This window comes from Bos taurus, chromosome 2, assembly GCF_002263795.3.
Source record: "Bos taurus isolate L1 Dominette 01449 registration number 42190680 breed Hereford chromosome 2, ARS-UCD2.0, whole genome shotgun sequence".
In the NCBI taxonomy this organism is placed as follows: Eukaryota; Metazoa; Chordata; class Mammalia; order Artiodactyla; family Bovidae; genus Bos; species Bos taurus.
The window spans coordinates 39017395-39043648 of record NC_037329.1 but is presented as its reverse complement, the minus strand read 5'-3'; the positions used below and the strand labels follow the sequence as shown (position 1 = coordinate 39043648).

Here is a 26254-nt window from a genome sequence, read left to right as displayed (position 1 = left end):
CCCCTCCCCCAAAGTCTAGATCTGTAGGACAAGCACTCTGTCAGCCTCAGGCAGAGCAGCAGGAACCCTGGAGCTTTCCTTATCGGAGAAAGAACTTGAGCAGACTTAAGCCAGAAAGTCCCAAAAGAAAGTCCGAGCCCAGCCTGTACGTTGCAGCATCCTTTCCCTGAACTCACCCCTCCAAACAGTGCCTTATATTTTTCCAAATGTGATGTTTCACAGTTGACACTCCTAACAAGTGAAGGAAGAGTACGACCATTTATTAAGCACTGTGCAACCTCTCTATAACTCTAGGAGGGAGATTGTGGTTTTTCCATTATAGAGATAAGGAAATAGAGACCTAAGAGAGTTAAGTAATTTTCCTGGGGATATTTGTTGCTGTTGTTCAGTCGCCAAGTTATGTCCAACCCTTTGCAACCCCATAGACTGCAGTACACCAGGCTTCCCTATTCATCACTGTCTCCCAGAGTTTGCTCAAACTCATGTCCATTGAGTTGGTGATGCCATCCAACCATCTCATCCTCTGCCACCATCTTCTCCTTTTGCCTTCAATCTTTCCCAGCACTGGGGCCTTTTCCAATGAGTTGGCTCTTCACATCAGGTGGCCAAAGTATTGGAGCTTCAGCTTCAGCATCAGTCCTTCCAGTGAACATGCAGGGTTGATTTCCTTTAGGATTGACTGGTTTGATCTCCCTGCAGTCCAAGGGATATACAGCTTGCAAAAGAAGAAATTGGGATTCAAATCTGAATCTGCCTGGATATAATATACTTGCTCTGATCCTACACCTAAAGAACCTCTTTGCCTTTTTCAGACTCCAATTCTGAGAGTCAATGTAGTGATTGAGTTCAAATTTATTCAATGTAATGTTAGAGAATGCATTCTGGATAGTCTGGAAAGGACAGTTGGGATTCAGAAAAAAAAAAAAAAAAAAACACATAAATCATGGGGGAAGAGAGCTAGGTGTGGGGTGAGGTTTACATTACCATTGAGATTGCTACAGAGCTTCCATACAAACCTCTTTCAGCTGGCTCCATGGCAACCACCATGGGACATGATTACTGCCTTTTCTAACTGCTGACTCAACTGTAGTTTCTCTTCCCCATGATCAATAACAGCAGTGAAGACTCCAGAGTCGGACTCCTTGGGTTTAAATCTCAACTCTACTATGTACTAGTGGTGTGAGCTTTAAAAAGTTACTTAACCTCTTTCTGTTTCTGTTTCTTCATTTTTATATTAACACTAACAAAAGTAGCTACCTCTTGGATTGTTTTGAGAATTAAATCAGATAATAGTATATATAAAGTGTTTTAAAAAGTATTTGCCAAGAACTTCCCTGATGGTCCAGTGGTTAAGCCTCTGAGCTCCCAGTGCAGGGTTCCATCCCTGGTCAGGGAACTAAGAGCCACAGCCCTGCAGCCCAGCCAAGAAGGAAAAAAAAAAAAAAAAAAATATATATATATATATATATATATATAAGTGTTTGCCACATAACAAGCTGTTATAACGTTTCTATATTGTTGATGCAGTAGAGTGGAGAAGAGATCTTAGAGTCAAGCCAGATCCCCTAAATTTGAACCCCAGATGTACATCCCACAGACCGGTGGGTCTGTAAACTTGGGAAATTTTCTTGCCTTTTGGGGCTGTAGTTTCTTAAGGGTAGATACTCAAAGGATTTTTGTGAGGCCTGAGTTAATACATCTATAACACTTAAAACAGTGCCTGACTCATCTTTCCTAAATAGCACTAAATAACTGATTAAAAATAACATCTTTGGAGAATTTGTGTTGAAGTGTCAAAGCCAAGGAAGAATCCTAGTTCTAGACCCTGTCTTTGCTGCCTCTAATCAAGTTCTGCCACAAGAACCAGGGAACTTGTCACTTAGGTGTTCTTTGTGACTTTATCCAAGACCTCCCTGCATGTGGTAATTATTCTAAAATGCCTCTTGTTAGGGAACACTCCCTAAAAGTTGAGCTCCCCTGACATGCAAGATTTAAAAGCCAACTTTTCTTTTTGTAGATGTCCCGTCATGGCAGGTGGATTATTTTCTATTGATAAAAATTACTTTTTTGAACTTGGAACATATGATCCTGGGCTCGATGTTTGGGGTGGAGAAAATATGGAGCTCTCTTTCAAGGTATCGCTGAGTGTTTCTCAAATTATCTTTACAATTAAGAGTCTAGTACTTTTAAATGGTTTCATTTTACTAATACAATCAGATATATGACTGCCTCTGGGAGGAAACTTCACAGAAATATTAGGGCCTCTGGATTAATGTCTTCATATCCCAGATTGAATTTGGAAGAATCAATAACCCTCATGAAATTTATTACCATTCCCTCATATTTCACAACACAGTTTCTGCATCTGAATGTGAGGGAAATAATTGTCTGCCATTTAGTGAAAAGGCTGTAGGATGAATATTTGATGCAAATAACTCATATATTTTTCTAATGTATTAGAAGTAATGAAATTATTTAGTAATAGGCCATCTTGGAGCGCACAGACAGAAGAATAAAAAGAGCCACTACAGCAGGCCACCAAAAGGCCATACTACAGCAACTTAGGGAAGTTCAGATAATGCTGGGTATTTATATAACCATTGATTAATAGCTGAGAAATCAGTGGCGGCAGCCATAGTGCAGAGTATCCATATCACCTGCTTTCCTATGGAGTTGGGTGTATATAGTAATACAGGTGTGACTTTGAGCCCTTGATCAAGAAGGATGGTCTTTAAGTTGTGTTCCACAAGTCAGGTAGATCATCCCAAATGTGAGAAGGGGATACTGAGAAAATGGAAACATACACTCTTTTCCTTGATTCTACTAAAGCAGGAACTTGTGTTACACATTTTATACATAGGGATTCTGTGAGGATTTCTTTAGCGGGGTGGGGGGGAAAGATTTACAATTCAGGAGAGGAAAAGAGAAATATATATAATTTAATAATCCTAAAATGGTTCACAGCAATAGAATAAAATTAAATAAACCTGTTGAGTTTAATTTTCTGTTGAAAAGGATATTAGAAGAGTATTACTCAACAGGGGGAAAAAGTCGCCAGATGGTTTTTTCGTTATTGTTAATTGCCCATGATTTGTGGACAATCATTTGATAACTGGTACTGTTCCAGGTGTGGATGTGTGGCGGTGAAATTGAGATAGTTCCCTGTTCCCGAGTGGGACACATATTCCGAAATGACAATCCCTACTCCTTCCCCAAAGACCGGATGAAGACGGTGGAGCGGAACTTGGGGCGGGTGGCTGAGGTCTGGCTCGATGAGTACAAGGAGCTCTTCTACGGCCACGGGAATCACCTCATAGATCAAGGGTTAGACGTCGGAAACCTTACCCAGCAGCGGGAACTTCGAAAGAAGCTAAAATGCAAAAGCTTCAAGTGGTACTTGGAGAATGTTTTTCCAGACTTGAAGGCTCCCATTGTGAGGGCGAGTGGTGTGGTAAGTTCAAGCAGCAACTTCAAATCTGACTTTGTGAAAATACAAGGTAAAAACCTTTTTGAAAATGTGTGGGAAAGAATGAATTATTACTTTATAAATAAGTACCAAGTATGAGTGCAGAGGAGACAAAGTGTGGTTTGTCTTGACTGCCCATATTAGGTAAAGTTGAGGAAGGCTTCCAGGAAGGCATGTTTATTGATTAATTCAGCAAACACCCACCAACTGTCATGAAACCAAGCATTATTTAAGAACTGGACTACAGGGTAATGAATAAAGTAGATTGATCCCTTCTCTGTGGAACTTAAAGCTGAGTAGGATAGAAAGATAATAAAGAAATAAGCAAATAAAGTGTAAATTAAAAAATATAGTAGCTTTTAATCAGGGAAGTGGCCACAAGTGATGAATTTTTCTTAAGAGTAGTCAAATCTGTGAAGACATTGAAGGTCAGGTCTGAAAGACCAAGAGTCCACCATACTGTAAAGAAAGAGAGCCCCAGGCAAAGGATGTCACTTATGCAAAAATTCTGACATGTGGCAGTTTGAGGCATTCAGGAACTAGAAAGAAGGATGTTGTTATCAAGGTTTGAGAAGGCAGGAGGAATGGCACCAGATGAAGGTCAAGAGGGAGAAGGAGTTGGATCCCACAGGTCCTTGTGGGCAGAGTAAGGGTTTTCTCTCTCTCATCTTTTTCTGTCTCTTCCTTTTTTCAGAATGCAATTGGAAGTTACTGAGTAGGGTTAAGCAATGGGATGACATGGTTTATTTAGAGTTTTATAGATTTCAAAGAGGGATTGAAAATAACAGAAATTGTCAGACAACAGCAGAGAAAATTCCACGGCTCAAAATAACATACTAAAAAGAAAGAAGTCAAACTTGATAGGTTTGATAGAGTACAAAGCTAAGAAAAAATTAAGGAAGGAGAAAAACTCTTTTAAAAAAGCCATTTCAAACCCATTTTAAGAGTGAGACTTAATTTGAAGAGGATGGCAAGAGATGAGGATTTTTATCATATAATAAGTTTAGAGATGATTAGTCAAGCCTTGACCTAGAGGTCTTCCCTGATCATGCAAAATTTTAATCTCTTTTACTATTTTATTTCTCATGTAATTTTTACTTATAAACATTCCCAGTGCTGTTTTCTTTTTCTTCTTGCAAAATTTTCAGACTTGGCCCTCAGTAAGCCTGCTCTTTTTACACCATTTTTTTTTTTTTTTCAGTTCTCCCTAGCAAGTGAATTGTACAAACCAATCTTTCTCTGCCTACCAAATTTCCTGATAATAAGACACTTAGGCCATTTCCCTTGATGGTATAAGGGAGATTCTGGAAAAGTGGGAAAGAGAGAAAACCAGTCTAAGAATTTGTTCTGCTTTCATAAAATTCAACTGACGCATAAGTATATGTAACCGGTTTATATATAACATAATTGCCCATTTTTGTAGGTCAAAATGCAATAACTGCTACTTCAGAGGTTCAACTTGATTATTTTATCTTAGATAATTCTTTAGGAAGAATACCCTGAGTTTATATACTGTTCAAGTAACATGCCTGTAAGATAAATTTACATTTTTTTAAACTCTATTCAGCCCACCAGGCTCTCCCATCCCTGGGATTCTTCAGGCAAGAACACTGGAGTGGGTTGCCATTTCCTTCTCCAATTTCTTAAGCAGGATAAAAGAAAAAGACATTCTCATCATAGTAATTTTTTCCTGTCCTAAAAACACAGAATCTCAGTAAGAGCATTACTGGACTTTAACCACCAGAGGGAACTAAAAAACTGTCTTTTGCCTCCTCTTTGAGGTTAGCTTGTCTAATAGTTTCCATTCAAATTTTGAAGAACTCTTCTAATGAAAGTGCTTTCTCTTGATGCCTGAGCTACAGTACAACAAAATGCAGAAATGATTTTAATAAATTCTTTCTTTCTGTTTTCCTCCTTATTTGTTGCCTTCCTTAGACAAATTTTAATAAAAATGACATTGGTTCCCTCCGAAACAAGAAGTAGGGAGCATTATTACCATTAAAAAAAGGACCTTTCTCCAGGAAATTCAGAGGAAGGTTAACTAAATCATTGTTTTGGATAGATAATCTTGTAAAGTTCCAAGAAACTGAAATCCAGAACTTGTTGTTACTTGCTCCATATCATTCCTTCTTTCAACCTACACACCTAGGAAAGTTTGACTTTTTAAAAATTGGAATAAATCTTTTCTCACTGAACCAAAAATATTTTACAATAATAAAAGAACCTCAGCAATAATTTGAACTTATATTGGATTTAACTCAGCAAACAGCTTCTAGTCTAGTATTTACCAATTCTGGGATAAACGGTAGAAAACTCCAACTTCCTAAATTGGAAAATGAAATAATTCAAAATGATTATGTAAAATTTATACATACTTCCTGATTTTAAAATAAGATTGATATGGTTTACAATAAAAGCATAGATGTGTTAAGTGAGAGCCCAGTTTTCAAAACTATTCCTAATGAGAGAAAGAATATCAATTCCTTAGCACTTCATAGACCATTTCTATATGAATGAAGGAAAGCTGCTGCTACTGCTAAGTCGCTTCAGTCGTGTCCGACTCTGTATGACCCCATAGACGGCAGACCACCAGGCTCCTCTGTCCATGGGATTCTCCAGGCAAGAATAATGGAGTGGGTTGCCATTTCCTTCTCCAATGCATGCATGCATGCTAAGTCGCTTCAGTAGTGTCCGACTCTGTGCGACCCCAGAGACAGCAGCCCACCAGGCTCCTCTGTCCCTGGGATTCTCCAGGCAAGAACACTGGAGTGGGTTGCCATTTCCTTCTCCAATGAATGAAAGTGAAAAGGGAAAGTGAAGTCGCTCAGTCGTTCCCAACTCTTAGCGACCCCATGGACTACAGCCTACCAGGCTCCTCTGTCCATGGATTTTCCAGGCAAGAGTACTGGAGTGGGGTGCCATTGCCTTCTCCCATGAAGGAAAGCAGTTTCCCCAATAATTTCCAAAAGGAGGGAAGAGAAACATATCTTCAAATGAAGTGGGGGAGAGGAAGGCAAGGAATAGAAAATATTTCTCTCCTTCTCGTGCCATTTAGTTCTTGGAAGAAGGGATTGTGAGAAATAAATACAAAGCAATCAATTAACCAGGGGTTCCCAAACACTGTTCTGGGCAAAGTTGTGCTGTCAAAGAGGATTCTGTGGTCACATGTATTTGGCAAACTCTTGTACCGCATTCCCTCTGCACTCAGGACCGGAGGTTTTGAGAGGTTCTTGAGTAGGGCAGCCTGGTCAGCTGTCCTGAAGCCAGAGTTTTCCAAACTCACTTGAAGATATTTTCTGCATGATCTACAGGTACAGGAGTTTTTGTTTGTTTTGTATTAAGATCAACTGGGACACCATTTCCTTTCTTTCAACTCCAGGCTTATTCTACCTCCATACACGACTGTTAACTCTCTTCCCTGAAGGTTATGGTGGTGGATTCCTCCTGTGGGTTCTGACTGCTCCCACTAATGATGGAGTGTGTGTGTGTGTGTGTGTGTGTGCATTTGTGCATGTGCTCACTCACTCATGTCTGATCCTTTGCAACCCCATGGACTGTAGCCCACCAGGCTCCTCTGTCCCTGTACTTTTCCAGGCAAGCATACTAGGGTGCATTGCCATTTCCTTCTCCAGGGGATCTTCCCAACCCAGGGACTGAACTTGCATCTCTTGTGCCTCCTGCATTGGCAGGCTGATTCTTTACCACGGTGCCACCTGGGAAGCCAATTGTCTCCTCCCAAATCTGGCACTTTAAATTGTGAATAGAGCTTCCTTTGAGGATTTCTGTTGGAGAGTCTGTTCTTCTAGAATTGTTTTGCATGCGGGTCACCCCAGAAACAACAAAACTGGTAGATTTTAATGTTTGTATGTTTGTTTTTTTCAGTGCTTTGAGGGTTCTGTCAGGGTTCCTAGTCAATGCAAGTGGTGTGCGCATCTCAAACTCAAATGAAGGTTGATGTACGGTTTCAGATTCCCTTGGGAGAAGCTTCCTCTTTGTCTTCCAGTGCTAATGAATAAGTTGTTTTTCCCTGTACACCATTCCACCCAGGGCCTAACGTTTTAGCTTTCCATCATGTGTGGAAGACCTCAACTCTAGGTTTTTTCATATTCAGTATCAGTCCCCTGCTTATCAGTATTTGCCATTTTACCTCTCGTTTTTAGGTTTTGTTCTTCACTTTATGGAAGTGCCCCCTACTTTCTTGTAGGAAAAATTAAGCATGTAAAAGTGCAAACCAAGCCACTGAGCACTGTATTATGAAATCTGACAACTCTGTGAGCACCCCAACTTGCATCCTACAATGCTCCTAGTTAGAGCTCTTGCTTAGTTACCCTGGAACAGGAGGGGACACAAATGGTGCCCCTGGCCACAGAAACCACCCCACTTGCCAGCACAGGACGCTTCCCTGAGTGTAGACGGAGCTCTACACAGCTCTTCAGAAGTCTGAAAAGTTCAAATTGTGTTATACTGTTAACCCACCTTCTCTTTAGACCTGCCCAGAATGTCAGAGGGAGCAAGGGAATCAACATTTCTCTGCATTAAATGGGGACTTACAGACAGCTGCCTCCATGTTGGACCCTGCAAATCCATTAAAAACCTGGGGGCTTGCCAGAAAGTGTCTTTAAGCTTGGCTCCATACTAGCGTTCGTGACTTCCCTCTAATGAATTGTAGCTTGCCTGAGTCATTAGGAAGATTCTTACCGGGGGTCAGCTGGAATCTGCTGTTTTTGAAAGACTCAATTTATCTATGATTCAGTGCCTAAGCAGTCAGATAGCTTAGAGGGGTCAGCCAGGGAACAGAGCCCATAACCACTGCTTTGATTAAATTGCACGTATGTGCACTGACTTTTAATATATGCATCAGACAAACTTAAGACAAGAAAATAACTGCTTTTCATGCCACCTTTTGCTCTTTTCCTGTTCAGCATTCCAGGAAAGGGTTAATTAAAAGCTTCTGTGTGTTGGCTCTGTGGCTGAATCACAGGCCTAAATTGACAGATTGAAGCTGTACTTCAGCAAGATTACATTATGTCCCTGTTAGAGATAGCAACCAATAAAATCGTATAGTGCTAAGTAATGCTAAGCTATTAACTTAACTACCTTTAACCTTATTATTGTTTTATATTCTGTGTTTTCTGAATGTCTTGTTCTACTTTAAAATATTTTGTTCTTAATGCATATTTTATGTTTTGCTTCCTAGCTTATTAATGTGGCCTTGGGTAAATGCATTTCCATCAGAAACACCACAGCCATTCTGGAAGACTGTGATGGGAGCAGCCAGGTACACTGAGCTGGGGTTTTCTCTCTCAGAGTCGGTATAGCTGTGAGTGCTAGTGCGGTTGATAGGTGAAGGGTATGACACCTGCATCACTCACTTGAGATGTCCTTTTTGCCTATGGAAACAATAACTAATTTTCACGTTTTTGTATCATCATAAGGTTGGTGACATTTAGGGTCCACCTCTGTATGTAAAAGACAGTGACAAAGGGAATAAAGGTGGATACTGTAGTCAACCCGCCATGGACCCAGTTCTGGTTCCACCATTTGTAAAAATGCATTAACTGCAAATTCCTTAACCCTTAGGTGAATGGCAATGATGATAGTGCTGGCCCCAAAGCTGTTGTGAGGATGGAATTAGATACTACACAGGAAGCCTATAAAATAATATCGAACATTTGGTGCTCTATAAATATTCACTGCTATAGTAATAAAGACAAAAATGAGAAAAGTAACACATCACATATAAAGACAAAATGATAAAAATAAAGTCATACAAATTCTTAAATAATGAATCTAAGGGAGCACCCGTCACCCGTCCTTCCCCCTCCCCTACCCAGGCACTCCTAAGGGAGTAATGCAAATAGCACAATTCATGATCCATGGTGGAAAACTCCATGGCCGAACTTCAACAAATCTGAGCACAGTATTTAGGGGAGGGAGTAGGGCCTGGGAAAACAGAGCCCTGACTCTGTAGAGCTCTGAGCAATGACACCTCCCTCTCCAACATATGCTCCTGCCCACTCTCATTCTGTTCGGACAGTTATCAACTTGGCTGCTATATTAGACTCACAGGAACATGGATTCAGGAGTCGAACTCAGCCCCCTAAAACTGCAGATAACTCTTTGCCAGAGAAATTATTTTGTGATGGGAATCTAGGCTTGCTTTGCTTTGTGTTAGAGATATTACTTTATTTTCCACTATATCCCATGTTTACCTCTTAATTCAAAGCTGCTGCTAGGAAAATAAAAAGATATTTTTGTCATCTCTGTTGATATAATTCAGCCATGGATTGTAAACTTGAGTTAATGGAATTCTTTCTTAATTAAGAAAGAGGAGACAGAAGGGAAGATAAAAGTGTCAAAAAATAATTGAAAGAAATAATTTTCATGCATTAAGAATTCAAAGAGAAAATCAAGTCAAAAAGTATAAGACAAAACCATAAATAGTCCAAATTATGTGAAAGCAAACTATTAAATAATATGTATCCTTCAAGACTGATCATTATAGTGACTTTTTTTGTCTGCTTAATCAGTATTTTACCTGAAAACCCAAGTTCTCAATAACCACTGAGTCTTTCAACGGGCTGCTAGGAGATAAAAAGTATAAATCGTGTAGCCCCTGCTCTCCACAAACGTCCATCTTCCTTTTTTGTCTTGTCACTCATTTTTAAATTCTGCTTCATTGGGTTGGTTTGAATAATTAAACGTAAAGGAGCATGGAGGAAGTTAACTTATTTTTGGCAGAATTAACGAGGCTTTGACTGTGTAGATCACAATAAACTGTGGAAAATTTTGAAAGAGATGGGACTACCAGACCACCTGACCTGCCTCTTGAGAAACCTATATGCAGGTCAGGAAGCAACAGTTAGAACTGGACATGGAACAACAGACTGGTTCCAAAATAGGTAAAGGAGTATGTCAAGGCTGTATATTGTCACCCTGCTTATTTAACTTACATGCAGGGTACATCATGAGAAATGCTGGGCTGGAAGAAGCACAAGCTGGAATCAAGATTGCCGGGAGAAATATCAATAACCTCAGATATGCAGATGACACCACCTTTATGGCAGAAAGTGAAGAGGAACTAAATAGCCTCTTGATGAAAGTGAAAGAGGAGAGTGAAAAAGTTGGCTTAAGGCTCAACATTCAGGAAACTAAGATCATGGCATCCGGTCCCATCACTTCGTGGGAAATAGATGGGGAAACAGTGGAAACAGTGTCAGACTTTATTTTTGGGGGGCTCCAAAATCACTGCAGATGGTGATTGCAGCCATGACATTAAAAGACGCTTACTCCTTGGAAGGAAAGTTATGACCAACCTAGATAGCATATTGAAAAGCAGAGGCATTACTTTGCGAACAAGGTCTATCTAGTCAAGGCTATGGTTTTTCCAGTGGTCATGTATGGATGTGAGAGTTGGACTGTAAAGAAAGCTGAGCACAAAAGAATTGATGCTTTTGAACTGTGGTGTTGGAGAAGACCCTTGAGAGTCCCTTGGACCGCAAGGAGATCCAACTAGTCCATCCTAAAGGAGATCAGTCCTTGGTGTTCATTGGAAGGACTGATGCTGAAGCCGAAACTCCAATACTTTGGCCACCTCATGCGAAGAGTTGACTCATTGGAAAAGACTCTGATGCTGGGAGGGATTGGGGGCCAGAGGAGCAGGGGACAACAGAGGATGAGATGGCTGGATGGCATCACCAACTCGATGGACATGAGTTTGGGTAAACCCCGGGAGTTGGTGATGGACAAGGAGGTCTGGCTTACTACGATTCATGAAGTCACAAAGAGTCAGACACGACTGAGTGACTGAACTGAACTGAACTGAATATTAAGCCGTTGACTGTAGGATTCCTCCATAAAAGTTCAAAAGGAATAAAACCCTAGGACTGAACCATCAAGCCCTAGCTTCATCTTACTTAAGATGTCTCCTTAGTTACTAACTTTTCAGTCAGTTAAAATGTCCCTTTTCAATAAATCCTTGTATTATGACACACATCCATGCTTCTCTAATTCAATGTGCATTCAGGTCATCTGGGGAGTTTCTTACAATGCAGATTCTAATTCAGTAGGTCCATCATGGGGACTGAAATTCAGCGTTTCTAACTAGCTCCCAGGAGATGCTAATGTTAGTCCAGGGACTACTGTTTGAATGGAAAGTTCTACCACAATAACATACTTGATAATCTAAATTAAATTCCAATCACATTACAAATGATGCATTAGATGAAAGTATTAGGTAGATTTTAGCAACAGAATATAATATTTTTCTTTCAATATTTACATTGGTTTAAAACAACCTCAGATATGCAGATGACACCACCCATATGGCAGAAAGTGAAGAACTAAAGAGCCTCTTGATGAAAGTGAAAGAGGCGAGTGAAAAAGTTGGCTTAAAGCTCAACATTCAGAACACTAAGGTCATGGCATCCAGTTCCGTTACTTCATGGCAAATAGATGGGGAAACAGTGGAAACAGTGGCTGACTTTATTTTTGGGGGCTCCAAAATCACTGCAGATGGTGATTGCAGCCATGAAATTAAAAGATGCTTACTCCTTGGAAGGAAAGTTATGAGCAACCTAGAGAACATATTCAAAAGCAGAGACATTACTTTCCCAACAAAGGTCCATCTAGTCAAGGCTATGGTTTTTCCAGTGGTCATATATGGATGTGAGAGTTGGACTGTAAAGAAAGCTGAGCACAGAAGAATTGATGCTTTTGAACTGTGGTGTTGGAGAAGACCCTTGAGAGTCCCTTGGACTGCAAGGAGATCCAACCAGTCCATCCTAAAGGAGATCAGTCCTTGGTGTTCATTGGAAGGACAGATGTTGAAGCTGAAACTCCAATACTTTGGCCACCTCATGCAGAGAGCTGACTCATTTGAAAAGACCCTGATGCTGGGAAAGATTGAAGGCAGGAGGAGAAGGGGACAACAGAGGATGAGAGGGTTGGATGGCATCACCGACTCAATGGACATGAGTTTGGGTAAACTCCGGGAGTTGGTGATGGACAGGGAAGCCTGATGTTCTGCAGTTCATGGGGTCGCAAAGAGTCAGACATAACTGAGCGACTGAACTGAACTGAACTGAAAACAACAAATTTCCTACAGACCCAGTCTTTAGAGTATATTGACTGGGCAGATAGAACGAAGTTTAAAAAAAATTTATAAAAATTAAAAAGACAGTCCCATTACCTAAAACACTATTTATTTTAGACATTGGCAACTCCCCCAAACTGGACTTCTCCAAGAGGAGTTGCTGTGAACTGGGAGATATTAACACAGTGCAAACTGGTGAATCTTTGTGCTATCAGTGAAGAAAGATTTTTAACCTTTCCTATAATAGAACACAGCCTCTAGGAGTCCAATTTTCTAGTATTAAAAAAAACAAGCATAGTAATTCCCATCGAAGTCATTTAGGACTGGGACTTGGCTCTCCCTGTAGCCCCAGTGGCTAGGGGCCTGAATCGTGTGGTGGTTTGAATGCTCCAATACTTCAAATACCAGGTTAGCCTGGCACTCAGAACACTTAAAAGGGCACCCATTCACAGACATGTAGTAATTGTACTAAATATTGTTTTATTATTGCAGCTAACATTTATTGATGTCTTACTGTGTGCTCACTATTGCTATCCAACCTAAAAATTAGAAAAATGAGATTAGACAGGGTAAATAATACAGCCATACTATCAGAATTGAAAGTGGCCATACCAAGATTTTGAACATGAAACATCTGACTAGAGTGCCTATATTCTTAAGCATTACTAATAAAAATGTTTAGCAAAGAGTTTGCTGCCGAAAGTCACCTTCTCCTTATACATTTTCCCCACAGCTTCAACAATTTAATTACACCTGGTTAAGGCTTATTAAACACGGAGCATGGTGCTTAGCTCCTGTGCCTGATAACGGGGCCCTGAGGCTGCACCTTTGTGATAACAGAAACAAAGGGCTAAGATGGCTGCATAAATCAACATCAGTCTTCCGTCCAGAACTGGTAAGCAAAATATTTGTACCTCTTCCTTACCACAAATCCAACTTTCCATTAAATGCAACATAAACCCTCCTTGTCAGCTTCCTCAATCAGAGGCTTTAAATGTGTAAGGGACAACAGAGGCAGTGTAAAAGTTCTTACACAGAGATAAACAGATTTTTTTAATATATAAATTGTTGAGTCCTTTTTTATTCTTTTAACAAAATTTACTTCAAATCAGTTCTTTTGGTTATATTTCTGTTATCATCTTTGTTTCTGAAAGCCGTTTGCTTCTGAAAGTCAGTTAGCAATGCCAAAAGTCAGGCTTATGGCTTAGAACTGGTTCTCATTGATTACCAGAAAAGTTAATAGGGAGAGTAGATGGGGAAAGCAAGAAGCAGTGTGCTTCCCCAAGCCCTGCGCTTAGTATGAATCTGTCTCCACTTCCTGCCTCCTTTCCTTAGAGAGATTTTCTCATGTCCTCTGGTTCCTCAAGACTTAGGCTCTGGAGAGTCTAAGGGTGCTGGAGTCTCTGGGTGCTGGAGTCAGTTCCAACCAGCTTGCAGGTGCTGACCGTGTGCAGCTCTTGCCAACTTCACACTCAGTGATGTCACATTGGTGATTCGAAACCAACCATGACAGGAGTATTTACAAAACCCCATGCTAGAAATCAAGGGATGGTTTTCCAGAGGTCAAGTTGTAGATATTAACCAGAACAACCATGCCCTATCCTATTTGCTGTTCAAGTACTCTGCTTTCCCCAATCATATTTTAGTAAGATACAAAGTCATAAGTTTTCTGTAGGATCTTTGAGTGGCAGGAATAATTTCAGGCCTCCCTTCTCAAATTTTCTTCTGTTTCACTAGCGGGTAGCCACCAAACCCACTGAATGAGTAGTGAGTATGTGGAGACCATCATTTTTCTCAGGGATGACCCCAAAGTATGCACACTTTTTTCCTTGGGGTGTCTCCATTCTTTCTGATGTCACGGCCAGTGATTGCTTTCTTCATGACATTTTTTTTTTCCTGCTCAGGATAAAATTAGGACCTAAGCATCACACTCTCCAATCTTCCTTTCCATACCTCATCCTTATTATATTTGATGGATCTCTTTACAACTCACCAGCAGATTATTATAGCTAATCCAGATCTTCTCAGTGTCATCTTTTTTACAAATCCTTGAGGTTATTCAAGTATCATATTTCTAAAATTCTAAAAGAGTGACAATATTCTGTTTTGTTTTTTTTTTTGGCTGTGCTGGGTCTTCTCTGCTACAGGGGCTTTCTCTAGTTGCAGCAAGCAGGGATCACTCTCTAGTTGCTGTGCATGGGCTTCTCATTGAGGTGGCTTCTCTCGCTGTGGAGCACAGGCTCGAGGGAATACAGACTTCAGCAGTAGTGGCACCTGGGCCTATTTGCCCCATGGCAATGTGGAATCTTCCCAGATCATGGATCGAACCTGTGTCTCTTGCAATGGCAGGCAGATTCTCAGCCACTGGACCACCAGGGGAGCCCAAGGGTGACAGTGTTTTTGTAAGAGTATCTTTAAAATAAATTATTATAAAGTCACCTCTATTTGATAAAATTTTAGAGCATTTCAAAACTTGTGTGTTTGTTAGTGGTTCAGCTATGTTCAATTCTTTGCAACCCCATGGACTGTGGCCTACCAGGCTCCTCTATCTATAGCATTCTCCAGGCAAGAAGGATTAAAATGACCTTTGTCACAGTTATGGATATTTGAGAGGATTGATAGGTGAAAAAAGTATAAACTCATGAGCAAGTTGTAAGTAGGTTATTGATAATTTCTAGGATGTTTAATAAGTATTAATCAATAATAGAACCCTCTGAAATACCTGTGACTTCTTCTAGTTATATCTGGACTTTCTGGACATTGGGCATTATGTTCTATCAGAGAACATGGTAAGGAACTCGTAAATAAAATACATCATTTCTAACACATTTTATTCTAAATTTTCATTTTAAGGCATGAACTTAAGAAATTAACTAACTCATTTTTTGTGATGGTGTTTTGTTTAGTTTTTTTTTTTCTTTACTACCATCCGTGAGGGAGCCAGTCACCATATACAGTAAACACCATCTGGAGATATTTCCTTTAAATAATACAGTTATCAGCCATATCATCAGAAAATTCATCTTTTACTTCATGAAGAACTGAAAGTTGTAGCTTGGAGAGTGTGAGAATTTAGTTTAAGATAAAGACAAATTTAATACTGTCTAAAGTCTGGTTTATGTTATTCATCTATTTCAGGGGAATTCCTAAAAAATAAAAAATGAAATCACCTTTTTTAAAAATTGGTAATTGGTTTTAATTTCTTTACATCACAATTGTTAAATTCAGCCTATGGCTCATTATCAGATCCCCTTTCTTTCCAGGTGAACCACCTTGTTTTTGGAAACTATCATCAGTTGTTATGCTTGGAAGGAGATTTTACTCAGAAGACCCTGAAAGTTGCACCTTGTGACCCAGCAAAGCCAGATCAAAAGTGGAAATTTGAAAACTATTATGAAGACTGAAGAGGAAGTGATATTTTGATCTAGGAAACCCACTAGACACTGTGAATTCGACAGTGAATTTGGTGACCATATTTCCCCATGCTAGTTTAAAAATTTCAAAATTAATAACATTTAAATGGAAGATTTTTTTTAAAAATCACAATATTTGAGATACCAAAATTTAACTCAGGGAGAAAAATCCAACATTGGATTGGAGTCCTTCTTCAGCACTAGGTGGCCTTTTAAATTGCCTGCTTTCTACTCTCTGCTGGAACAAAGCCTGCTAGCTGTCCCATTCCATCTAACAGGTAACCAGAAATGAAGACAGAAGAACTTGGAAAAGTACAATGATATTCAATGATGGCTGATCATAACCAGCATTTTTGACCCACAAGTAGGTATAATTAATGAGAAGCTGGTCCTTTATTTGCCAGTTTTTCATCAAAAATAAAAGAGGTAGAAGGAAAGAAAGAAAAGAAAAATTACTTGAGTTCCTAGACTAAAAGAACTCAGAAACACACAGCTTTCACCTTGATGAAATCTCTCCCAACCACATGCATGTTTACCTAATGTTAGAAATAATATTAATATAATACTCCTTGATGGCAGGGTTTTGATCTAGATGACTGTATAATGTTTTTCTTACTCTGAGTCAGTGGAAAATTTCTAAGTGAGGAAGTCAAATGCTTATTCAATTCTAGACATGGATGTTTCCATTCATTTTGTGCTTTTAAACTGCACTTTAAAAAATGGCCATACAAGTAGCTTCTAGATTTATGTGGATATTAAACAAGAAAAAAAATGGAAAGAAATACAGACTGCATCACTTCACACAGTAGTAACTGAAAATAAATTTCATCATTGAACCTACTCTAATATAGAACCAAATAAGAGGAGTTAAAATGAATAAAGCAGAAATAGAGCACTAAAAATAAGAAAGTTCTCTTATGTGAAAATCCTACTTTATATTCAGTAGCATTCACACAGATGAAGTATGCTAAAATAGGCTTTACAAGTTTTCAAGGTAGAAATAAAGTGAAGGAGATGTAAAGAAAGGGGAAGAGAATGATAACCACAGTGAAGAGAGTTAAGAGAAAACTGTCCTAGATTTAGCCAAAATAAGGAAGGGGATCTTGCACCTCTGTGGGGGAGAAAAGAATAAATGCCTAGATGCAGACCTAAAGATAACACTGATAAGTTTGGAGAAAATCCCAATATTACTTTGATCCAAATTGAGTACCTAATCTTAGGTATGCCTGCTGCTGCTGCTAAGTCGCTTCAGTCGTGTCAGACTCTGTGTGACCCCATAGACGGAAGCCCACCAGGCTCCCCTGCCCCTGGGATTCTCCAGGCAAGAACACTGGAGTGGGTTGCCATTTCCCTCTCCATAGGTATGCCTAAACTTAGTCATACTGAAAGATATCTTAGAAATTCTGATAACCTTTGCATTCATTTGGTAGAAATTTGATGTCTAGCAGACACATTACCTATCTAAAAATCCCAGGCCAGTTAGTAAGAGAATCAGGATTAGAATTAGAATCAGAATTAGATTAAATTAGATATCTGGAATCAGGATCTCCAAAAATGGGGCCACCAGCCTAACCAAAATTGCTCCATGACATTCTTAAAAAAAAAAAAAAAGCATAAATTTTTTGGTTGAGGTTGGGTGTCTGGAGAATACTCATGCTACATGCTTGTTAATATTTGTAAAAAAAAGAAAGAAAGAAACCTGTGCAATTGAGTTGATGGTGAAACTTGGTATCCTTAGTCTGATTTCCTATTAAAACTTTAATTTTAATTCCCAATTAATTACACAAAAACAGCAATAACTAAGAATTGGAAGGGGAAATAGTTTTGAACATTTGTATCATATTTAAGATATTTTATGTAAATAATTGATATTGCAGATGAGATGAGAAAATGACTAGCAAATGAGATCATTCTTTTCAAAACAGCGCCATGTGGGGGATAAAACATAAGTTAGTTGCCAAAGGACTAATTGAGTTGCTGACCAAACTCAATGCGCTGGATGCCCTATGCAATTCTTTGTGTGAGTGAAAAAATGTTGAAAGGTTTTCTGCCAGTCTAATGAATCTCTTTTTATTCAAAAACAGTTTCCACCATAATTGTCAACTCTATTCAGAAAAAGATGAGTTATGTTTTGGATAGGTTTATCTTTGGGCATACCAGCTGAAGAAATTCAAATGTTTTTGCTCAAAAGAACCCTCTGTGACCTGTTCGGTGTATTCTCCTCCTGGCTTTACCTTGACATACTTATTATGTGAAGCTATATTTGAATCCATATTGTCAGTATAGCAAAGAAGTATTTTCATACATCACATGTTTGTTCTTGGGTAGAATTTTTAAAACAGGTTTTACCGTGTTTTTCCCACTTACTCTAAGAAGCAAGGCAATAATCAGTAGTTAGAAATCATATGGGCCTTAAAGGAGTATGGACTAATTGTGAAATCTACTACCAACATTCTTTTAAGCAATGTGCTCTAAATTTTTGTTTTCTGAAGACTGTAATAAAGGTATAAATGCCTCTAGATATTCTGGTACTTCTAATGATAAACCCTTGGATGAGACACATTAGGGTCTTAATCAGCCCTGAGTTCTTCAATAAGGGGTTCTGTTCTTAGGGCCTTTATAGAGTTTTCTCTGGATTAGCTTAAGCTATTTATTACCTTTCCTAGAAAAATATATTTGCATCTTATTACCTTGAACACAAGCATAGTTGATAATATTTTACAGGTCTTATTGGCTCAAAAACTAATTTACCAAACCATTTGAGTACTTCTGAGCCTTCCAGTTTGCACAATTCTTTTCTCATTTTCAACCACTACTCTCCTGAAGGATGACACAGCTGTTGTTGGTACAACTGTGTTTTATCACCAGCATCAAATTTGCTCAGTTCTGCTTGATGATATTCAATCAACTGTCTTTCACAAGGGCGAAAACTACCATGCACCATGATCATAATATATCATTCAGGTCAGTTCAGTCGCTCAGTTGCGTCCGACTCTTTGCGACCCCATGAATCGCAGCACGCCAGGCCTCCCTGTCCATCACCATCTCCTGGAGTTCACTCAGACTCACATCCATCGAGTCGGTGATGCCATCCAGCCATCTCATCCTCTGTCGTCCCCTTCTCCTCCTGCCCACAATCCCTCCCAGCATCAGGGTCTTTTCCAATGAGTCAACTCTTCGCATGAGGCGGTCAAAGTACTGGAGTTTCAGCTTTAGCATCAGTCCTTCCAAAGAACACCCAGGGCTGATCTCCTTCAGAATGGACTGGTTGGATCTCCTTGCAGTCCAAGGGACTCTCAAGAGTCTTCTCCAACACCACAGTACAAAAGCATCAATTCTTCTGCGTTCAGTTTTCTTCACAGTCCAACTCTTGCATCCGTACATGACCACTGGAAAAACCATAGCCTTGACTAAACAGACCTTTGTTGGCAGAGTAATGTCTCTGCTTTTCAATATGCTATCTAGGTTGTTTATAACTTTTCTTCCAAGGAGTAAGCGTCTTTTAATTTCATGGCTGCAGTCACATTAGCTTTCAACTAATTTGGTAATACTTTCTTCAATATTAAAGCATCTTTCCTTTAGAATCACCTTCAAGATTGTAAAGGGGAAAATATACCAGTTATAGTGTAGGAATTCAATTTTCCCAGTCAATCTTGATTTTATGGATGGCTTAGAATGATTTTCAAGAGGCTGTCATGCAAGAGAAGGGAGTTGAGGTACACCAGATGGTACCGTTTTTGTTTTAATATCTTTATCTTTCACATTCAAACATAGAAAACAAATTCCATCTCAACAGAAAGTCCACCATCTTGAATAAAAACAAGGAAATTACAAGAAATAAAGAGAAAGGAGATGGGACTAATTACCTTGAGTACCTACTATGTGCTAGGCATTGTTTGTGCCTCATCTCAGTCTGTGCACAACTCAGTGAGGTGAGTCTCCTTCTCCTCATTATGCAGACGAAGATGATTGAGAGGGATTGTCTAAAGGCATCACACTAGAAAGAGTTAAAATCCAGATTCCATTCTATTAGGCTAAAAAAAAAATTTAAAAGTGAGCCTCTTTCACTAAACGATGCTTCTATGATTTTTTTTTCCTCTTCTTCCTTTTCCTCTTCTTCCTTTTCCTCTTCTTCCTTTTCCTCTACCTCTTCTCCTTCTTTTTATTTTTCTTCTTCTCCTTTTTTTTCTATTTCTTCTTTTATAAGTAGGGCAGGCAACTCAGGTGGGCTCAGTTAAAATCCTTTGGTACAGAGTCACATCTTTTTAGTGATGAGATGTGATTTTTGGTGATTTGATGTGACCTTTTGGCCAAATCTTTTTGGATGTTGAACCAACAGGAAATAGAGGCTTCACTCCTTACTGTTAAACAACTGAAGTGTAGGCTTAAGGATAATTATACTCACACACTTCACAGTGGTCTTATCTCCTGACTTCATGCAGAACTTATTCCTTTCCATTTCCTAGAAGAAGTATGAGAGAGAGAAGTGGACATAGAGAGATTGCTTCTCTGTGAATGATATTACCAACTCTTTGTTCCCTTAACCATTAATCAAAGCTGACAGATTGCTTAATTTGAATGCAGGTGGGAAGTGGAAAATCAGAGTCCAAAAACCAAATCTTGTAACTTTCACTTCACTGTGTAGATTGTCACCAAAGTGCTTTTACAAAAACCTTTGCATGAGTGTATTCAACAATTGCTAGAAACCAAGATACCTTGACATGAGAAAAGGAACACTAACCACAGCTTTTATATATATATATATATATATATATATATATATATATATATATATTGGACAAATAGTCATTCCAAAAACAGCTTTGAACAAGTCATGTAAAAGAGTATCTCCAATCCTTTGGCCACCTGATGCAAAGAGTCAACTCATTGGAAAAGACCCTGAAGCAAGGAAAGATTGAAGGCAAAAGGAGAAGGGGATGACAGAGGATGAGATGGTTAGATAGCATCATCAACTCAATGGACATGAATCTGAGTAAACTTACGGAGATAGTGAAGGACAGGGGAGCCTGACATGCTGCAGTCCAAGGGGTCTTAAAGAATCGAACATGACTTAACAACTGAACAACATCAAAAATATTATCTAGTCCTGGTGAAGTTTAGTGGATGGAATTTCAAGTGTTTCTGGTATTTGTGTCTAAAATAAAGGAAAAAAAATACCATCACACTAAGATTTAATGCCCCTGCTTTCAACCTAAAGAGTCAACCGGTAGCTATCACTATGACTGGGGTCTCTTTGAAAGTTTATGTGAGTCTTTGCTTTCCAAAAACACAAAATTCTTATTTTCCAACAAATAGAGCAACTTCTAATACACTGAGTTTCTAATGATGTTTGCCATTGAATAAGTAGTAACAAATAATTTCTTTGAAAACGAGGCTTTCCTATTTTGTTATTGATGGATGGATTTTTCCCAGTCAAGGATGTTGGTCCTAAATATCTATATAAAGTCTTTATATTAGATATTGAAACTAAAACATATATATAAATGGCTTCACGAATACACAGAAGAACTATACAAAAAAGATCTTCACGACCCAGATAATCATGATGGTGTCATCACTCACCTAGAGCCAGACATCCTGGAATGTGAAGTCAAGTGGGCCTTAGGAAGCATTACTATGAACAAAGCTAGTGGAGGTGATGGAATTACAGTTGAGCTATTTCAAATCCTGAAAGATGATGCTGTGAAAGTGCTGCACTAAATATGCCAGCAAATTTGGAAAACTCAGCAGTGACCACAGGACTGGAAAATGTCAGTTTTCATTCCAATACCAAAGAAAGGCAGTGTCAAAGAATGCTCAAACTACCACACAATTGCACTCATCTCACATGCTAGTGAAGTAACTCAAAACTTTCCAAGCCAGGCTTCAGCAATATGTGAACTGTGAACTTTCAGATGTTCAGGCTGGTTTTAGAAAAGGCAGAGGAACCAGAGATCAAATTGCCAACATCTGCTGGATCATTGAAAAAGCAAGAGTTCCAGAAAAACAACTACTTCTGCTTTATTGACTATACCAAAGCCTTTGACTGTGTGGATCACAATAAACTCTGGAAAATTCTTCAAGAGATGGGAATACCAGACCACCTGACCTGCCTCTTGAGAAACCTATACGCAGGTCAGGAAGCAACAGTTAGACCTGGACATGGAACAGACTGGTTCCAAATAGGAAAAGGAGTACATTAAGGCTGTACATTGTCACCCTGCTTATTTAACTTATATGCAGAGTACATCATGAGATTCGCTGGGCTGTAAGAAGCCCAATCTGGAATCAAGATTGCCAGGAGAAATATCAATAACCTCAGATATGCAGATGACACCACCCTTATGGCAGAAAGTGAAGAGGAACTAAAAAGCTTCTTGATGAAAGTGAAAGAGGAGAGAGAAAAAGTTGGCTTAAAGCTCAACATTCAGAACACTAAGATCATGGCATCTGGTCCCATCACTTCATGGGAAATAGATGGGGAAACAGTGGAAACAGTGTCTGACTTTATTTTGGGGGGCTCCAAAATCACTGCAGATGGTGACTGCAGCCATGAAATTAAAAGACGCTTACTCCTTGGATGGAAAGTTATGAGCAACCTAGACAGCATATTAAAAAGCAGAGACATTACTTTGCTAACAAAGGTCCATCTAGTCATGTCTATGGTTTTTCCAGGGGTCATGTATGGATGTGTGATTTGGACTGTGAAGAAAGCTGAGCACTGAAGAATTGATGCTTTGTTGGAGAAGACTCTTGAGAGTCCCTTGGACTGCAAGGAGATACAACCAGTCCATTCTAAAGATCAGTCCTGGGTGTTCATTGGAAGGACTGATGCTGAAGCTGAAACTCCAATATTTTGGCCACCTCATGCAAATAATTGACTCATTGGAAAAGATCCTGATGCTGGGAGGGATTGAGGGCAGGAGGAGAAGGGGACGACAGGATGAGATGGCTGGGTGGCATCACTGACTCGATGGACATGAGTTTGGGTAACTCCAGGAGTTGGTGATGGACAGGGAAGCCTGGCATGCTGCAATTCATGGGGTCGCAGAGTCAGACATGATGGAGTGACTGAACTGAACTGAACTGATGCTTCTATATTTTATACTTTCAATTGACAGAAAGTAAAACCAAGAGTTTCTACAAATAAATAAAAATTTTGAAATGTTTGGGATATTTTTAAGTCTCTTTTAAGTACACAGCTTTGTCTGCATCTGGCCTTCTGTACGAAAAATTCTCATGTGGACTTTTACTCTGGCTATTATTTTCCAGATGTGAGGAGTAACCAAACTAAATTATCGGGATCCTTGTTATTCAGTTTAGGTTTATACATATGTCTTAATTCTTCTTCAAACAACTGCCTGAATGTTGCTCAGTTCAGTGGCTCATTCTTGTCTGACTCTTTGCAACCCCATGGACTACAGCATGCCAAACTTCTCTGCCCATCACCAACTCCCAGAGTTGCTCAAGCTCAAGTCCATTGATTCAGTGATGCCATCCAACCTTCTCATCCTCTGTTGTCCCCTTCTCCTCCTGCATTCGATATTTCCCAGCATCAGGGTCTTTTCCTACAAGTCAGTTCATCATATCAGGAGGCCAGAATATTAGAATTTCAGCATCAGTCCTTCCAATGAATATTCAGGACTGATTTCCTTTAGGATGGACAGGTTGGATCTCCTTGAATTCCAAGGGACTCTCAAGAGTCTTCTCCAACACCACAGTTCAAAAGCATCAATTTTTTGGTGCTCAGCTTTCTTTATAGTCCAACTCTCACATCCGTACATGACTACTGTATGGAATGTTCCTAGTTTTATACATATTAGCTATAAGAGGTGGGCATAAAAAAAAAAGAAGACAAAGGTTAAATTAGTGAATTTTGTTATTGATTACCTAAGTTTCTAAGTAAATGTTCAATTACCTTTCAAATTCATATCTAAAACTCTTTCAAATTGGTAATTAATTACAAAGCTCTTTGATTTTATAGTTTCGCATAAACTTGGGTGATTTCCACTACTCATTACTACCCATGTGTTTATGTTGATTGCATGTTCTACTTACCTTGTGTTCTTCACACATTTTGGTATTCATATTTATTATGTTACTGTGTGATATTTTATAATATTAGCAAATGTTTGCTATACTTTTGACATTACTTTTTATAGCCCTCTTACTTTTATGGAGCAGTGAAAGTTTAGGCTTTAAAAGAAGTAGTGCCTTTCTCATATGGTCAGACATATTTCTTCTTTATGATATGCTGATGTTTCTTCTTTTTCTATAATTCTCTATTATTACTTATTTTAAATGTTTTCTTATCATTTTGAAAAACTTAAATGCCCATTCTCCATTTGAAAATGTTCCAAAAGTACTACACCATGTAAATACATAAAACGATTACTATAAAAATGTCAGCATAGTTTACAGCAATGTTTTACCTTAGAGACTACAAAGATATATATATATATAGATATATATAGATATATATATATGTTCCGAGTTGTTGGAATTAAGATGCATCTCAAACAATAGTTCAGTTCCTGTAAAAATGATAGAAATGTTTCATGAGCATTACATGTTTACCCATCAGAAATTCTTTCTGCAATTTCATATACAAGTATTTTAAGACCTTTTTGAAATAAATAATGCAAGTGAGTTAAAATAAGGTGTTCTCTTGATTTTTGAAAAAGCATTTGTTGATGGTCTTAGTAGCTGCTGATGTGCGAGGGTTCTTCTAAATTTTAAAAGGCAACTAGAGAAAGTAAAATCTAGACACCAAAAAAAACAAGGATACAAACTTTTATTGAGAACAAGCAAACACAAAATTCTTTGTTTAAACTGTTAATAGGTAGATCGATAGAGTCTGATGTACATGCTGTGTTTTTAAAGGTAGCATTATATGAAGGGTAAGTTTTATATTGACTGAGAAATAGAGCTGTTATTACTTCCTGTTCACCCAGCATCTAAGGAAGATAAAAAGTCAGGCAAGAAATATCAGCATTTTCATAATAAATCGGTTCTCCCTGCTAACAGCTACCAGAGTCCTTCTTCCATCCCTGAACCTTGAATCCCAAAGGCAGTCAGCCTTCACATGGAGCTCCCAGTTTGTATTCTTAATGTGTCCCATATGCTTTTCAAATGTTGAAGACCCACCCACTACAGTTGGAACCAGACCTGTGTCTTTTCCTAAGTTAGAAAGAATCACAGAGCCACCTATCACTGTTATGTGCTTCTGGTTCCTTCATTCTGGGCGATACAGAACATGGCAGCACAGGGCAATGAGCACTGATGCCAAACGGTAGTTTCAATGCTCTGCAACTATGCTGCCTCCTCTGTGAGCATTAAGCATTTACTCATTGAACATACCCTGCAATAGTCTTGTTGACGAAATCTTTCATAGTTGGTTAATAATCTGATAAGATATCACAAAGCTAAAAGGGCCAGGGTTACTATATTTTGGAGCCCAATCAGAGATAGTTGATTGGCCACATCAAATGACCACAGACCACACACCTCACTCAAGTTCCACTGGAAGTTGCCACCTCTGCTGAAATAATTCAAAATACAGGCTCTGTTGATTGTAGGTTAACAATGGGTCCTGTCCTATGATGGATAATACAATACTGTGCTTTGAAGTTAAGTAGAAAATTATAGGGGTCACCAGTAATCCAAAAAAGAAAATAGGTTGTCCAGGTAAAAAGATTTAAAGGCACTAAATTAACAGATGACTGTCCTAGTGCATCAATCTTCTACTTAAATTTATCAATAAAGACCTGATCTTCCTGACTTTATTCTGAAAACTTACATTGTCAAGAATAAAATGTATAGATTCTATAGACTAAGCATGACAGACTTTGATATGGTCAGGCTATAAAGTATCTGCTTGAAAAAAACAAAAGGAAAAATTCAAAATTGAGTCTCATAAACACTTAATAATAGTGTATGATACTATGGAAACATATTATATGGCAACAGAGAATTAAAGAAAGTGCCTTTAGAATGTGTGGGATTTGTTACACATAAAGAAGCAAAAATCTGAGAAGGGCTAACCCAGGGCTTTTCACAAAATGAAAATAAGTAAACAAAGGGTTGAATAGTACAATGAAGACTGTATTACAGTCAGACAATAAGGAATTGTCTTTTTATTCCCAGGGCCAAAAAAATGTCTTTATCTGTGGTGACAGAAAGTTGAGGGTAATATATATAGAAGCATGAAATGAAAAATTATGGATCTAAGAATATAAATATAGATTCTCCCTTTTCATAAATATTCAGTACATTATTTGA

The 26254-nt window shown here is 38.7% G+C and overlaps 1 protein-coding gene across 2 annotated transcripts in view; it reads left to right on the top strand.

The window, feature by feature from the left end:
• GALNT5 (polypeptide N-acetylgalactosaminyltransferase 5) overlaps positions 1–18492 on the top strand; it is a 44685-nt gene extending 26193 nt beyond the window's left edge. The window contains exons 5-9 of one of the 2 annotated variants that reach the window (XM_010801966.4): positions 2018–2135; positions 3128–3451; positions 8664–8744; positions 13294–13455; positions 15824–18492. In XM_010801966.4, coding sequence (XP_010800268.1) covers positions 2018–2135; positions 3128–3451; positions 8664–8744; positions 13294–13455; positions 15824–15964 — 826 coding nt within the window. In that variant the 3' untranslated portion in view covers positions 15965–18492. The remainder of the gene's footprint in view (positions 1–2017; positions 2136–3127; positions 3452–8663; positions 8745–13293; positions 13456–15823) is intronic. The other variant, NM_001143859.1, reaches the window with a different exon arrangement.
• Positions 18493–26254: the final 7762 nt, after the last annotated feature.